Source organism: Arachis duranensis, chromosome 10, assembly GCF_000817695.3.
Source record: "Arachis duranensis cultivar V14167 chromosome 10, aradu.V14167.gnm2.J7QH, whole genome shotgun sequence".
Taxonomy (NCBI): domain Eukaryota; kingdom Viridiplantae; phylum Streptophyta; class Magnoliopsida; order Fabales; family Fabaceae; genus Arachis; species Arachis duranensis.
Window position 1 is genome coordinate 102,694,211 of NC_029781.3, and position 18,069 is coordinate 102,712,279.

General features: G+C 30.6%; 2 protein-coding genes across 2 annotated transcripts; one reads left to right on the plus strand and one right to left on the minus strand.

Moving 5' to 3' along the window:
- Positions 1–228: 228 nt before the first annotated feature.
- Positions 229–6,376, plus strand: LOC107471577 (lysine histidine transporter 1). The gene is made up of 7 exons (XM_016091066.3): positions 229–384; positions 2,756–2,913; positions 3,144–3,527; positions 4,373–4,872; positions 5,656–5,747; positions 5,842–5,910; positions 6,012–6,376. Exons 1-7 carry the CDS (start codon positions 346–348, stop codon positions 6,108–6,110), a joined length of 1,341 nt encoding a protein of 446 aa, XP_015946552.1. The 5' UTR covers positions 229–345; the 3' UTR covers positions 6,111–6,376.
- Positions 6,377–12,672: 6,296 nt separating this feature from the next.
- LOC107471585 (uncharacterized) lies at positions 12,673–14,435 on the minus strand. The gene has a single exon (XM_016091078.3). The coding sequence runs from the start codon at positions 14,295–14,297 to the stop codon at positions 13,371–13,373; it is 927 nt and encodes a 308-aa protein (XP_015946564.1). The 5' UTR covers positions 14,298–14,435; the 3' UTR covers positions 12,673–13,370.
- Between the last annotated feature and the right edge of the window lie 3,634 nt (positions 14,436–18,069).

The following is an 18,069-nucleotide window of genomic DNA, read 5'->3' on the forward strand; positions in this document are numbered from 1 at the left end:
AAAATAAAAATCTGAAAAGTCAATGTATGACCTCTTAAAAATCAACATGATTATTTTTCAATTCATGATTTTCAGAGATGACAAACGTCACGTCTAAGAACTCTCACTTTTTTAGACTTTCATTCTCTTCTTGTGAAGTTTTATTTTTTTTATTTTTTTTTTGCAAAAATAAATATCAAGAAACTGCCATGTAATGCTATAATATATCTCTATAAATATCGAAACATTATAAGTTTTTGAAAGCTTAGAGAGCACCACACCCAATTTTCCTAAGCAAACAAGAACACACCATATATATTATCTGAATTGCTCTCTCTTTCTCTCTCTCTCTCTCCACCAGCAGCTATGGAAATTGAAGCATCAAATGGTCACAATAACAAAACTGTGAGTAGTTTCTATATACATAATCTTTTATTATTGTTCTTCAACGTATTTAATTTATATTGCGTTAATAATTTAATATATAATTCTATGAGCTATATATAGCTAGTAATATTATAAATTTCCAATAATAATGTTCATGTCGTCCATTATTTTGCCTTTTATTTTTGTTGATATTTCTCTATTTACTCACCATTTTAGTTTCTTAGAACACATGTCACTGGGGGTAAAATAGTAATAATAATAATCTTTAATTAAATACAGAAGTATTTACTAATAGGAACACTCTTCATACGTCACCTAGTAATAAACCATACACGTACATGTGTCTTAAGATGACAAGATTCCTTTAACTTAAAAAAAATGGAATAAATAGTACACATATGACTCGCTATAAGATGATATAAAAACGTTATACAAGTCAAACTAGAAAAACACATGCATATAACACGTATGAGTTTATATAAAAGTCAACAAGTTTTAAATATAAATATCTCTTATATGCTTAATAAGGGTGAGAAATTTTTCCATGATATTGTAATCAACTAAACATTTATACAATTTTACCACCACTTCAAGATAATAACATCAGAATTTGAATGTCAATTTTTTCTCTGTTTGTTCACGGTATTTTCTAATCCTACAAATAATTAAAAATTAATTTATCACGAATTTGAGTTCTATTTAAAGGTCTGTCGTTGATCAATGAGTTACTACATAATAAGATGAGATTCAAACTTTCGACACTTATTTAAGCGAACGAGTGACCTAATCACTCGACCAACCCAAATTAATGAATTGAATGTCAAATTTATAACTACGTCCAATATGACTTATCTTCATAAGTTTTTCTAATAATTATTGTGTAGTTATTGTGGTCTTAGAGGAGTTGTTTTTGTAGCATAATAAAAAATAAAAGAGTGTTGCCCAAAAGGTCTCTCTTTGATAACTTATGCAAGTGGAGCCCAACATAAAATTGTCTCCACAATGAACAAAATTGTCAATAATCTCCAATTTGTGGCACTTCCTTTATTTATTTATTTATTTTGGGACGGTAATATTCTTTATTCTTTTAGATTCGGGCAAGTAACCCTATTCAGAAAATTCCTGCTTATATATTCTCATTTTCTCTCAGATAGGAAATATATGAAATAAAAAAAAAGTTGTTTATCTATTAAAATAAGTACGTGTTACGATTTTTTTTTATTTTTCTACATTTCCATTGACTAATAGTTGTTAGGAATTAATCTCTATATGGTATTTCTCAATTCTCACTATAATTGTTATTTATTTTATTAATATCATTCTTTTAAAATTATTTTACAGAAATAATTAACAAAATGAGCATTTCTTTTGTTAATGTTTCTCAGTTCTCACTTCTCACTATAGCTGGCTTTTTAGAAGAAAAAAAATAAATAAAACAGTTGACCAATGCTTCTAATAAAGCATTAGTTGTATTAATGTTATTACTCTTCTAGATAAAAATAACTACTTTTTCATTAGTCAAAGTCATATATTGATATGTTTGCTGAGCATCGTCAAAGTCAAAATTGTGGACCAATCAAATAGGCAAATAGTGAGATAAGTATTTAGGCATCTTTTGAGAATGAGAGCTAAGAACATTAAAAAAAAAAATGCATATCCTTAGAAGATAACAAAAAAAGAATAATCACTTCACATGGCAACAAATTTAGCCTTTTTGTATATTGCAACTCCAAGATTTTGGTAAGACCCTCCTCTGTCTTATTTCTACATAGTGTTGTATCCACAATTAATTCTGTTGCATTTGACCATTCCATAATAATATAATTTAGGAAAAGTACAGACAAACAATGAAAATACTAAACAATGTAAACAATAGATATATTGGAGGTGTGCAGATAATTATTATAATATTAAGATTTAGGTGGGTAATTTAGAAGTATAGTGTGTATTGATTTAATTGGTGGTTGTTCATGTTTTTAAAGAAAGTTATTAGTTACCTAACATTATCCTATAATTTATTAGGTGACAACTTCAACTGTCTGAAGGTGTTATTTAGAGATAAAGAATTTGTTACACTACTATTCTGAAGAGATTAATTTTTTTCTTATTTCTTTAAAATATTCATCTTAAAAATAATTTGTTAGTACTAAAAATATTTTAGAAATATATAGACTACATATAATGTCAAAAGAATTATTAGAATCAGACTGATTAACTACTAATTTTTTTTAACGAACCTAATTAAATTATTATTTGGTTCAATTTTTAAAATCATAGTATCTAACTATCTATGTTAGTAAATATGTAAACATAATTAATCATTTGTATTATATATTTAGCTTAAATCAGAGGGTAATTTTACAGTTGGTTGTTGACAAAATTAAAACAGAATGTAGAAAAATCAGAGAGGGAGAGGCAAATTGATGAGTGGCTTCCAATTACATCTCAAAGGAATGCGAAATGGTGGTACTCAGCTTTTCACAATGTCACTGCCATGGTTGGAGCTGGTGTTCTTAGTCTTCCCTATGCAATGTCACAGCTTGGATGGTAAAAAAATCTCAACTTGCATTGTTGCACCTACACCAATGATTTTTTAAAGGTGGAAACTCAAGTCCAGTCGACTTTACGTGAAGTTGATAGTTGAGACTGGACTTTACGTGAGGTTGATAGCTGAGTCAGCTCTCAACTATCAACTTCACGTGAAGTTGACTGTTTCTGAATTTTTACTTTTTTTAAAATCAAAATCAGTCACTATGTATTTGTATATATTTATGCAGGGGTCCTGGGGTTGCAGTAATGATCCTATCATGGATCATCACCCTATACACGCTATGGCAAATGGTTGAGATGCACGAAATGGTTCCGGGGAAACGATTCGACAGATATCATGAACTGGGTCAGCATGCATTTGGTGAAAAGCTAGGGTTATATATTGTGGTGCCTCAACAACTTGTGGTTGAAGTTGCAACGAACATTGTGTACATGGTAACAGGAGGAACATCATTGAAGAAGTTCCATGATACTGTGTGTCCAAGCTGCAAGAAAATCAAATTGACATTTTTCATTATGATATTTGCCTCTGTTCACTTTGTACTCTCTCATCTCCCAAACTTCAATTCCCTTTCTGGTGTTTCCTTGGCAGCCGCTGTCATGTCCCTAAGGTATAATAACTACGTTTATAACATCACTTTTCAACTTTTCTTGCCTCCTTATTACATTATAATTATTATATCAATTATATTATATATAGAGTAAAAATCAGTTACTAAATTAATCATTGGTATAAAATTTATGTTAAAATAAATTTAAGAAGTGAGATTAGAATTATCTTTTATAGTCATAAAATATAGATTTGTAGGATCAAGACATGAGACTGCAATGAATCTTCTTGTTCTGAGTTGGTATCTCCATAATAGTAAAAGTATATTTATAAGAGATTTTATCGCTCAAATTAGTATAGTTTAAGAGGTATAAGAATTAGGATAGATAGCATATTTTGTGAATATATTATATCTTTTATTTATATTGTTTAGGATGTGAATTTAGAAAGAATTTGAATAGTTCTGAAATATATATGTAAGAAGTGATTGTTATAGTGTCTAAAAGGTGATGTTTAATTTATTAAAAAAATTAGAAATTAATATTTTATTTAAAAATTATAAAAATAAATTATTTTAAAAAATTTAAAATTTATCATAAAAAATAAATTAGACAAAATTTAGACTCATAAATACTATAAAATTAACTTATATAAAAATTTCAATCAATATGATTTAGATTATGTTTTTTGTAAGCTAACATGTTTTCAAGAAGGGTATTTCTCAACTTTAAACTCGATATAAAAACTGAAATATAATAAAATACAAAATATATATTAAAAATAAGTTAAATAATACGTATATTTATATATAAATATGTAACTGACTAATTTGATAGCAAAATTTTTTTTGGTGCACATATGAGATTGTTGTTACTATATTAAGGATGGTTGAATTTTTTGTTACAGTTACTCTACAATTGCTTGGGCGGCTTCTGTGGACAAGGGAGTTCAAGAAAACGTGCAATACGGTTACAAATCCGGTAGCGCAGCAGGAACAGTATTTAATTTCTTCAATGCCCTTGGATCTGTGGCATTTGCCTATGCAGGACACAACGTGGTGCTTGAAATCCAAGCAACAATTCCGTCGACGGCAGAGAAGCCATCGAAGATTGCAATGTGGAGAGGAGTGGTTGTGGCCTACATAGTGGTGGCGCTCTGCTACTTCCCTGTTTCTTTCATTGGTTATTGGATGTTTGGGAATTCAGTTGACTCTGATATCCTGGTCTCGTTGGAGAAACCAGCTTGGCTTATTGCAATGGCGAACATGTTTGTTGTTATTCATGTGATTGGAAGCTATCAGGTTTATGCTATGCCGGTGTTTGACATGATTGAAACTTTGCTCGTCAAAATACTCAAGTTCAAACCAACCACAACGCTTCGTTTTGTTGTACGTAATATATATGTTGGTAAGTAATAACTTCATTCTTCTTCACAATAATAAATTTAGGTGAAAATTCAAATTCAGTCGACTTCACGTGAAGATTTAGGTGAAAATTTAAGTTCAGTCGACTTCACGTGAAGTTAATAGTTGAAGGCCGTTAGATGAAAATTTAGTCAAATCAGTCTCAGTTATCAACTGTATGTAAAGTCGACTGCACTGAGTTTTCACCATAAATTTAAGTAATTTAAATTTGTGTATGAGTGAAGTGACAAATAAATCTTTAAAAATTTATTTTTTTAATATATTAATTTAAAAAAATACTAATAAAATTCTTTAAAATAACAGATGAAAACCAATTACTTTTAAATTAGTTTCATAATCATATAGTTCCTATATATGATTATGATAAAAGATTTTAATTTAAACTAATTTGTTTACATTTATTTTAAAAGACTTTATTAATACTTTTTTTTTCTTTAAAAAGTAATCTGTCTGAAATATAAGTTATTAGAAATTTATTTATAACTTTAGTTTTTTTTTTATTTGCACGCTATTATCTCACTTCAATTGCATTTTACTTTTATATGTGTGATACAGTGATTTGTGATATTGTTTATCTTAAAAATTTAAACAACTATGTAGATATGCATGAACACTGTATATTTCTATTTTTCTATTTTTCTTTTGTTTTTTTTTTTGGAAATTTTAATATTATATCTTTAAATCATTTTCTAAATTATTCAATAAAAGTACATATGAATATTTATAATATATGTTAGACAATGACATTTCTTTTTTCTTTTTCCAGCATTCACAATGTTCATTGCAGTTACCTTTCCATTTTTTGATGGACTCCTTGGATTTTTTGGAGGGTTTGCTTTCGCTCCAACAACATACTATGTAAGTCATGACTACTTAACAATTTTTTTATTATTATTATTATTGTTGTTGTTATAATAATTTTGATTAATGGATTGCTCTTTAAACTTTTCAGCTACCTTGCATCATGTGGCTTGTAATCTACAAACCAAAGAAATATAGTTTGTCTTGGTGGACTAACTGGGTATGTTTAATTAATTTTGGTTTTGTCTAAGTTACTATTTGTTCACAATTTATATTAATTAATCCCTTTGTTTAACAATGATGCTCTATTTATCATTGCAGATCTGCATTGTGCTTGGCGTATTGTTAATGATTGTATCACCAATTGGAGGATTAAGAACAATCATAATCAAAGCTAAGACCTACAAATTTTACTCTTGAACTCCTTTATTACAATCGTCAATTAGTGTATAGTTTGAAGTTGATAGTTATGAAGTCAACTCAAGACACGATTCAATGACACAAAGATATCGCTTTTGATCATCAATATTGGAATGTATTAATTGTTCTTATAAAATTCTTAGATGGGAAAGGAAATTGTTCCTATGAAATGTTCACTTTAGAGAGGAATGTAAGATATTAAAATATTTAGTCTAAGGTTATATGTAAACAATATATTTACTTTTGAAAATGATTTTTTACATGAATGCTCACTTATGAGATTTATATATATAATCGGGATGATTTATCACGACTTAATAAGTTGAATTTATCCAAACTTAAATATTAATGTACAATGTGTTAATATATAAATTTAAATGTCAAAGTAAAAAACTTTCATTCAATTTAATGTTAATGAGTTGAAATTAAACAGGCTTATTTTGGCTTGAATCATTTTTAAGGGTTGAGATAGAAGACGACGATAGGTGTAATATTAGGAAATAAAATTTAACAAATTGTAATTATTAAAAAAAAAACAGTAAAACTAAAATTGAATGTTAATTATTTCAATAAGAATATTTTGTAATGATAGTAATAATATTTTGTAGCTGAAATTGTATATACTTTAGTTGTGTATTTTAATAAGTTAGAGTATGCATTTTGAATGAACGATATTTCGAAAATAAAAAATAAGAATATTTTGTAATAATGGTATGAAATCAAAAGATTAAATTATTGATTCACTCATAATTAATAAAGTCTAACAACATTGATGGTAATGAAATTTTAGTAGTTAACTGTTTTAGACATAGCATTCGGATTTTTAACGGGTTTAATATAATCAATCTAAAAATATTTTTATTATCTTAATGATTCCAGACTATTTTTATCTTCTAATCACTTTTTAAAATTATATGAAGTGAAATTTCCTCCCACAAATATAAGATAATCTAGCAAAGTTTATAAAAGGAGAGTCTCGTCATTATCCCAGGCCACGAGAGGCGTGGCCAGCGTGGTTCACACCAATGCAACACGCACTCAACTAAGACAGCAGTCTCAAGAAGAAGATCACCGGTCTAACAAAAACAGGCTGTTCGGCGGCCTAAAAGAAGATACAAACCGCATAATCCAGGAATTTTGCCACTGAGTTCAAACCCTAAAAGGTAAGATCACCACAAATGAACGCTACCAACAAAAGCACACGGACAAATCGATCTCTCGAACCGCCTCCAAAAAGGGAGCACAGAACGAGAACCTCGGATCGATATCACGAGAGGCATAGGTATCGCAGTCGATTCCGAGATTCCAACCGAGAGGATCATGGAGAAAGACACCAGAGATATTCCAAGCGAATGTGACACGAATGCGTGGTAATGGAAGCAACTCTATTCACCGAGAAAGTCCTGAAAGTAAGGTTACCAAAAGGGTTCGATAAGCCAACTGACATGAAGTACGACAACATCGAAGACCCTCAAGAACACACAACATTCTTTAAGGTCAGGATGAACCTGGAAGGAACGGTTGACGCAGTCCAGTGTCGGGTCTTTCTAGAAACACTAGCCAGCTCAGCTATCAAGTGATTTAACATGCTCCCGAACGACTCGATCTCATGCTTTGACGACATCTCCCAGAAATTTTTGGCACAATTCACCACACATAAATATCAATAAATGTCTAACCATAGACAGACTGACCGACTCCGTGGCTAGCTTGTGCCTAACTAACGGCCTGATGAATGAGGATTTCCGGAAGCACCTCACAACAAAGCCTATTGGTCGATGCATGAGATCCAAAGCGTAGCGAGAGAATACATAAACGACGAAAAAGTAACCCAGGTCGTGACCGCCAATAAACGACCCCATGACAACATGATACCTCGAAACAATCCCCACCCGAAGACACAAATGAGAAATAGTTTAAGCCAAACACTCAAAATCGGCTGTTATGAAAATCTTTCTCGCCGATCTAAATGCACGGCATGATGACCTACCGAGACCAGAATCGGAGGGAGACCTAGAAAATCAACAAATAGGGCAATCTAGAGAGGAAGTCACTTACATCAACAACAATTGATAATTTATCTTTTAGCATTTTTCTTATTTGATATTGCGTTTTCCTTTTTCACTTTTAAAGGACACTCCATTCTACCCAAAGCAGCGAAAGATTTTATCGAGGCTCTCAGCGAAATAATAAAGTTTCCTTCTTTTTATGAGTAAATCCAAAACGTTAAATAGAACTCGACAAAATGGCTATCTCAGGGACTGATCACCCCGAAGCCAATGAAACTACTACAAGAAATATACCGATTACCATCGGATTTAGCGGCTCAAATTAGCGTCGGATTTACCCATGGATTCAGCAACGATTTTGTTGTGGGATTCGTCTTACCGCTTCTTTCCTCACTAAGTCCCCCGATCAGTGAATTGAAAGATTAGGGCAGGTGAACAGAAGGCTTTTGTAAGAGATTTGGCTTGATATGCCTCCGACTCTTTCTATGTAATCTCAACTTGGAATTAATCCGGACTTGTCGCACTCAGGTTCTTTTCAATTATGCCCGTAGTGCTTTCATCAGTCAATGAAGTCTGAATCAAAAACTTACCGACGGATAACCATTTCAGGCAGTAAAGTCGCCGATAAATATTTGGTGGGAACACTAGGCAAATAGGCGCCAAACGTAGCGTCGGAATTACCGTCGGAAGAATTCGACGGTAGACACAATTAAAGAAACACTACGTTTTAGTGATCCGCAATGCGTTATCGTTGGATATATCTACTAATAAATTCCACGGTAATCATGTCCTTAATTCGAATCGTGAACCCTCTATTCCTTCATTTCGAATTCAATTCTCTCTCTTTCTCTCTCCATCTAAACTCTCACCTCCCAGTCTTTCTCAAACGCCCTTGCCGCCATTGCTACACTGCCACTGCAAAACCCCTGCCGCTGCTTCTGCTCTTTTTCTTCTTGGCGATGTTAGTAACAAACACCTGCTAATTTTACTTATTATTAGCTATTTTAAATTAGGATTTGTGTTGATGATTATTATAGAATGGTATTGATTATTCGGATTGCTTAGTGAAATCTCCATTAGGTATTATTATTATTATTATTATTAATTTGTTCTTAATATTTTACTTAAAAATTGTTTTTTAGTGTCTTAATTTTCTTTTCAAGTTGTTTGCTACTTTATATTAGAGAATGGTCGAAGCCTGATTCAATTTTAGTAGTCCTAGAATACAATTATTCATGCATTTTGATTTGAAATTTTGGTAGTCTTGAAATAATTTTCTTTAGTTCGTTATCTTTCATCTGACTTCTATTTGGATTCGAAATTTTGATTGGAAAAATCGTTAACAAAATTAGAGTGCTTTGAAAGTTAGAATACTTTAAAAATTTATTAACAAAGTTAGAATGCAAAGTTAGCTAGATTGCTTTGAAAAATTAGAATGATTTGAGAAATTGTTAGAATATTTTGAAAGTTAGAATGTTTTGAAAAATTGTTAACAAAATTGTTAGCATGCTTTGAAAGTTAGAATGTTTTAGAAAGTTAGAATGTTTTGGACAGCCATGTCAGCACCTTCTTCGTCGCCTCAGTAGGGGGATCACGATGACGATGACGATGATAATTATCGGACTTTGTAGGGGTTAGGTATTTTTTTTTCTTTGTCTACTTCATTATACTCTACTTATTTTTGATAAAATAATTTATTGATTTCTGCTAATAATTTTGTTAACTTAATTTGACTACTAATTGTGATTTATTAGTGCCAAAAAAATTAAAAATTAAAACTACTACTGTCGGATTAATCCGACGGTAATCGTTAACCCAGTCTCGACAAATTCATTGAAACACCGACAGAAAATTCGTCAATAATTAGCGTCGGACGGAAAAAAATATGCCGATAATGAGTTTTCAGTATCGTTTATACCGCCAATCTTGGAACGACGGTAAACTGATTACCTGCGAATTTATTTGATGAATCCATCGATACACAACGTTTTTTTTGTAGTGAACTGATATTCAAAGGTAACAAAACTAAAATATCAAAACGATAGTCCAGGAGGCCCAAAAGTCTTTGAAGCACAAAGTAACGTTTCGCTTTCCCACACGAGATTCACGATCTTCTGAACCATGGAGAATCGAACTCAATCAGCGTGAAGACTAAACAAGCTTACCCTCACGCTTTGGGGGCAACTGTTTTAGAGCTAGCGTTCAGATTCTTAAGGGGCCTAATACAATCAGCCCAAAAACATCTCCGCCATCCTAATGGTCTGAGACCATCTTTATCTCCTAACCACCTTCTAAAATTACATGAAGTGGGATTCTCTCCCACAAAAATAAGATAACCCAGCAAAGTCTATAAAAGGAGAGTTCCATCGCTCTCCTAGGGATGATCATTCTACCCTAACACTTATTCTCTAACTCTCTGACTTGGGCGTCAGAGCGCCTTTGCAGATACCACCTGCACGCTCTTTGAATTCAGCCTTGCCATTCTGTTGGACTGACGAATGCCCAATCTCTCTTCACCTAAACAAGCACTCTTTGAACCTTCAGGTACTACTTAAACATTAACCAACTTGAGTTGGCTAAATAATTAATTAGTTTATTCATCCGTTTAGGTAAATGTTAGGGGGTGTTTTGAATTCTGCCTTGTTTATATAGCAATTCGTTGATCAGTGTCAGATTCTTAAATAAAACTCAAATTTACAACAGATTAATCTTTAGCCTGTCAAATCAAAAAATTCCGTAAAACAAATATCTTAGTAGTTAATATATATAGTGAGTAGAAGGAATATGAGATCATCAAGCTTTGACAGGAATGAATTCTTAGTGTCTATAGTGTGATTCATGGTCTATTTTAATAAGAGGAAAATTTGAATCACTATAGCAGCAACATAAAACATATCAATCATGCATTTTCGTACTTAATTGGCAGAAAACCCACTTTTAGAATAATAAAATATAGTTGCATTATGTGATTTGAATAATAAAAATGTCAATAACAAAAAGATAAATATTTTTTTAAAAAATGTCTTTAAGGTTTCACATTTTTATTTAATTTTTAGAAATTTTTGTTTATAATTGTGGAAAAAAAGATATAAAAAAATATATATTTTTTTTAAAATAAAATTCAAAAAACAAGAAAAACATTAAAAAAAATCGTAAACCAAACACACTCTAATTGTTTTGTTTTTATGATTGGAATATATTAATTTTCTTTGCTTTGTATTATTTGTTCTCAACATGGATCTTATTTAGGCTTTCTATATATTCAAGAAAAATATTAGAACTTACAAATTAAAGTGCAAAGATATTATATTATTGTGAGAGAGAGTATTATGCACGATAAATATTAGGGGTTAATATTTTTTATTAATATTAGTTAATATTTGGTTACTGTTTTATTTTTATATTATTAGAATTTAAAATTTAAAATTTAAAATTTAATATATAGACTTGATTTAATAAATTTTTTTTTAAATGCTTGTGATTTTAAGAAGTATAAATTCTTTATTTTATATTTAATAAATTAAAAGGAGCATGTGCTTGTATTAGTCTAGTTTTGTCATTATAATTAATTAAATGTTTCCTTTGTATATTAATAGACACTTATGATTCTATATTCTCACAACATTTAAATATCATATTTAGTCTTGATTTATTTTCATAGATTCTAAACGATATATTTAAAATGTAAGGGAAAAAAATCCTACATAGAATAAAATGAAGTTAATCAAGCGTGTATATATATTGGCTTTTTAAAATCCTGTGGGATGCATTTCTCTGAAATAAAATGAAAAATAATTATGAAACGAGAAAAACTAACATCACCAATAATTAAGAGAGAAAGTATTGTTATCATTTAGGGAAGTTTTGACAAAAATTAATAGGATAATACAATGGTAGTATGGTGTACAATGAAAAATGAGAATTGTTCTTTGTAAGATAAAAAAAAAGGTAATACAAATATTTTCATAAATTTAATGAAGAAATTCACCTACTATTCTAAAAAAATCCCAAATAAACAAACTCTTAGCAATAAAGAAGATTTAAATCATGCCTATCCCACTTCATCATATATATTCCATCACTTAAAACTAAGATTGAAAAAATATAGAGAGTCAATGTAATTAGTATATAATGTATAATAGAGATATTTTTGTAATTAAAATTAAATAATTAATTATTATTTATTTTTAATTTTAAATTCAAATCAAATAAATAATCTATTGTACATATTATATAGATACTCCATTAATTTTCTAACAAAATTTAATAAGATTTATTTTCAATTTCTGTGTCAACACAGTTGAAACAGTAGTTACTAATTCTAGGTAGTAATACGTGTACACTTTTTAAATATTAAAGTCTAAAAACCAATGGCAGCCAAATCAGTTTAAGAAATCATATAATACAGTAATCAACCGTTTCCGTTTGAATACTAAACTCTGATTTTCTTTTCCCTCTTAAAGACTTATGTATAGAGACCCTACTAATGCATTCACTTTCAAGCATATATGATAGTAGTAGTAACGTGTAACGCTAGAAGACAGAGTTCAAAATCAAATAAAACCAGAGAAGCAAGTTCAGATTCTTTTGGAGCCTTGCCTAACAACACATTGCCCCACATAATTAAATAGAAGATTAATCTAATTTAACACAACATCATTTGCCTCTACTCATCTTCTCTATACTCTATACTAGAGTCATTAACACATAAAGTAAGTTCATTATTCATGCATATATATATATATAGACATAGATAACGACAAATATAAATATCTACCTACTATACATTTTTCATGAGATGCAATGTCTTGGATGGACAATAGTTAATACACACACTAAACTTAATTGCTTTTTAGTAGAGTAATAGAGAGAGCACTTTGCATGTTGTGCTCTCATACGTTTTACTTTTTTCTCCTCCTCTCCCAATTCCCAAGATACCTCAAATCCCAATTTACCCCTCATAATCTTCCTTCCTTCCACTCTTAATTCCTCCACTCATCACTCTTCTAATTAAAGACTAACACACTTCCTTTTTTTTATCTTTTTATCTTTTACTTCTTATTTGTCTTCACTCAGGATCTGAAGAAAACTCTTAAACTAGAATAATGCACAAACCATAATGGGGGAGAGGTGCTTATGCTTATCCTCAATCCACACACACACAACTAGAAGAGCTATATCTAATTCTACCATAAGTATAGAGAAAAAGGATACATTATTTCATGTTGCATTCTTTTTTTTATTTATTTATTCAGAGACCCAAGCTGAGTGCAGCTTTCACGTCCAGCCTCCATGCAAAGCCGCCACTTTCCAATCTCCAAACATCACACGGCACCATCTTCGTGCACTTCTCGTTCCGCCACGTGTACTGCAGTCTCACCCCGCAGGTGAACGCCGGGTAAGAATAGCAAAAGCACCACGCAGCGTTATCCTTCACCTTCACCCACACCAACGGCAAACCGTTTCCCTCACTCGCCACCATCTTCTTGAACGCCTCGTTCACCCACCCAACCCTGAAGTAACCGTCCGAAACGAACGCTGGACACGTGTCATCCTCTAAGCTCTTCACCATCTCAGCGTCCGTACAACAACCTATTCCTATTCCTCTTGCTCCCTCGCCTTCCCCCATGCACGTGCCTGTCACGCTCTCAACCGTCACCCAGGACTCGACCGCCGCCAGCGACGGCGGAGGAAGTGGATCTAGAACCTTAACCGAGTCAAGATTCGCCGCCACGCGCGGTGGCTCCAGGTTATTATCGAGGATCTGGATATTCTCCACGGTTAGGTCGAGATCAACGTTCTTACACCACGAATCTCCGGCGAGGGAGTGTTGTTTCGGATCCTCCTTCTCCGGCATCAGCTGGAGGGTAACAACCGCGACGTTTTCGCTTGTTTCACCTAATTTCTCGTGAGATTTATCGTTGTTCTTTCTCTCGCTAACACTGTTTCTGCGAACCCTAACGTACTTCCTCTTCGCTCTTTTTCCGGTGAGTGGAGCCTTGCCGTTGCTACCTTGAGCTTCACCGGAGGAAGGGAGAGAGCCTCCGGCGACAGGTTTGGGTGCGATCGGCCGAAATCGGAGCATTATTCTGTTAAGTATTCTGTTATCGTGAGGAGCAGCGTTGGCGCTGCTGGCTCCCCAAGCTGGCACGCTCCACGCGTCAGCACCACCGTCCATGACGCCGCGGATCTTTGTGTGTTTCTCTCTCTAAGTTTGTTCTTTTTTCTTTGTTTCTCTCTCTATGGCGTGGTTCGGTTGGGGTTACCTCTTCAGTTTCTCTGATGGAGCGGAAGCGATAATGATAACGGCAGCACGGTGGCTGGGTGTGTACTTGCCACGTGTCTAGGGCAACACAGGTGGAGCAGTACAAAAAATTTAAAATAATCATAACACTATTTGTTGTGCTGTTTTTATTTCTCATATTTAAAAAAAAAAAAAAAACTTAATCTGAGCGTACTAATACTCAAATAGATTTATGTATTTAAATTACTTATTTTGTTAAGATAACTTTAGTGTAGATGTGTGTGAAAATTCAATTGATTTGTACTTTATTTAGTCATTGGTTCATCTAGTATTTCTTTTATATTTATCTTTGAGATATATATTTTTGTAGCTACATTGCATTTTTCATACTTAGTTAGTAGGTAAATGATATAGAAATGAAGAATTTAGTTGAATAATAATGAGGATGTGATGATAAAATATAGGTACGAGAAGTAGTTGAACAGTGGAAGAAGGGGATTGGGGGGAAAAATGAGAGAGAGAGAAGGGGTGGGACCAAGGGAGAAAGTGGCGTATCTGGGAGGCGGAGATAGAGGCATTGTGATTGGTCCCACGGAGAGAAGGGAGTGACCAATGAGGAAAGAGAGGGTGTCCAGCACTCCTGGAAAGAGATGGGGGTACGTGGCTTCTTTACAGGGAACACCACGCCACAATATTCTCACCTTCGATGTGGACATTACTTTTGCCCACCAGGTTCTTTCCAGAACCTCCCCACGTGCATACCTTTTATTTGTTAACAACAACCCACTCTACATTCTTGGTTATACTTGGGTTATCTTAACAACACCACCAACAAACAAACAAACAAAAAAATAATATTTGTTTAGCAAAAAATTAACTTGGATTATTATAAATATTTTAATAAAATTTAGATTTACGATAAATTTGTTTTTAGTTTTTCTAAATTAAAGAATATGTAAAAAATAAAAAAATATTTGTTTAGACAATAATATGTGATTAATAATTTTATATTATCTTATATTTAAGTTAATATTAACTATTTTTTATTAAAAGTATTTTTCTTTACATTTATCATTGGTTTATATGATTAATATTTTGATATTAGATTAAAAGGTATTATTAAGAAAAGTAACTTATATATTAAGTAAAAATATAATGATTACTTAAATTTTCTCAAAGAAAAGTTTTTAAACTAAAACTAATTATTGTATTGTCAATTTAATTTTTTTTAATATGAAATATTTATTTGATAATCAAGTATAAAATTAACCTTTTTTTTTTCATTAACAGTGAGCTGACAAAAATTTCAATCACAAACAATAAGAGAAAGGAGAGAGAATGAAAGAAAGATTACGAGAAAAAGACAAAGTTAGTTAATGTATTAACAATAATTGGTTCTCAATATTTTTTTAAGATAAAAAATAAAACTTTAATAACACTCGTCAACAAAATTTATTTTATAAATTTAAAATATTTATGTATAGAAAAGAGCCATTTTATTGTCCTATTATTCTATTATTTTTAGGTGCACATTTGTTTATCTATTTTGTTCTTTTTTATGGGAATTTGTAGGTTTTTTTCCCTCCAATAAAGCTCTAAATCTGAATTGAATTAGGTTATTAATATTTTTTTTGTTGTTATCTTTTTCGATTTTACAATTATAGATCTGAGTTTTATTTAAAAGTCTGTTTACAAGACGAAATTCAAATTCTCGACATTTATTTAAGCAAATGAGTGAATTACGACACACCCAAATTGGTTAATTAAATAATTATTAAGATATTATGCTAGAGAAAAGAAATAATAACTTTACCAATAAGGTGTTTGATTCGAATGGATAGAGCTTGAGTCTCTCCAATATATATAAGGTATTAAGGTTGAGTTTAATACCCAAATCTATGTATGGAGAGGGCTAAAAATATCATGGTGTGGGGTTTAGTTAAACGAGACATACATACACTACAATATTCTAAAAAAAAGTTTTGTTAAACAACACAATAGTTGTGCAAATTTTTCACTTAGCTCTCCTCTTTAAAGCCCTCGCAAGCAAAAATTCTAATATTTTAATAATTGATTACTTTAATAAATAATTATAACTTATATCCATAGTTATAGGAGACCTAAAAAAGATATAAATTAATAATATATTTTTTTATCATTTCATGTGAACAAAATTTTGTTTGATAAGATATAATAAATAAGATCAGAAGAATAAATAGGATTAATAAAAAATATTAAAAATTTAAGATTATATAAAAAAATATAAAAAATTGTATAAAGATTAATTTGACTCACTTTTTACAACTTTAATCCATGTAGACACTTATCGACTAAATAAATAAGTTAACGTGCCAAATAAATAAATTCTATCATTCGTAAAATGATCTTATTAACAGAAAAATAAATTTGTCTAACAACACTAAATAATAAAGATTAGAATGAGTATTTTTTTTTGTCCCTTTAAGGGTCTCATAGTAAAATAATATATTTGTTAGAAGCCAAATTAGATATTTATTATACATTACATAAGGTAGACCGATAAAAAGATAAATGTGAATGTATTTTTTAAGGCTGGTAACGAATAGAATAAGATAATTTTAGGCTCAATTTTAATTTTATTTATGAGTTTAAATTTTTTCTAAAATTCAAATTATTAATTTCTAAAAATATAAAAAATATACTTTTTAAATTCACAAATATTAAAATTTTTAAAATTATAAATATGGAATAAATATAATCATAAATCAAATTTTTTGAAACAAAATAATAAAATTAATATTATCCAAAGTAAAATAAATATTGTCTAAAACATAATTAAACATTTACTAGTTTAAAACATAATTAATCAAACGTAAAATATAATTCAAAATACTAAATTAAAACATTTTCAAAAAACGTCTCTAGCAAAAAAAGGGCTAGGACCGTCGGGAAAATCCGCTCCGTCCTACCAAAACCCGCGGTTTAAGAAATACGGGTTAGGTAGGCTTTCAAAGTGTGGCAATCTCAAATTTCTAGCACAACCCGCCTTTTTTAGTGGGTTATGCGGGACGGATCCGACGAGTTTACGCCCATTTGCCATCCCTAGTTCTATTTATGAGTGAGAATATCTCAATCCTAATTTTATTAGCACCCTGAATTTTTTGCTTGACTTTTTCTGATCCTTACCTACAACAAATTATTATATTTTTAATCAAACACAATATTTAGGGTAAAATACATCGTTGAATTAAATCTAAAATAATATTACACGATTCACTCAAAAAGAAAAACATTACATGGATCACCGAAGTGCATATTTCTATATAAATCGAACGAGATGTATTTAATTTATAAATTTCCATAGTAAATCAAAATTGATCAATTAAAATCACCATGAAAAAGGTAAATCAAATAAGTTAAAATCGATTTATGCATACATGCCAGTCACCTAGTAAATAGAATCAGTTACGTGTGATTTATGCAGGCAAGATTTTGCCCTTAATAATTAGAAACAAGCTGTTTCGTTATTTAAAAATTTAAAATAAATAAAAAATTAATTTATTTATAATAAAATATTAAAATTTAATTTTTATTATCTAAAAAATTAAGATAAATAAAAATAAACATAAAAAATTTATGTAGAATAATATGTAATATTATATATTTAATAATATATAGATGTATAATATGTACTAACTATTAAAATATACGTAAACCATGTTGAATT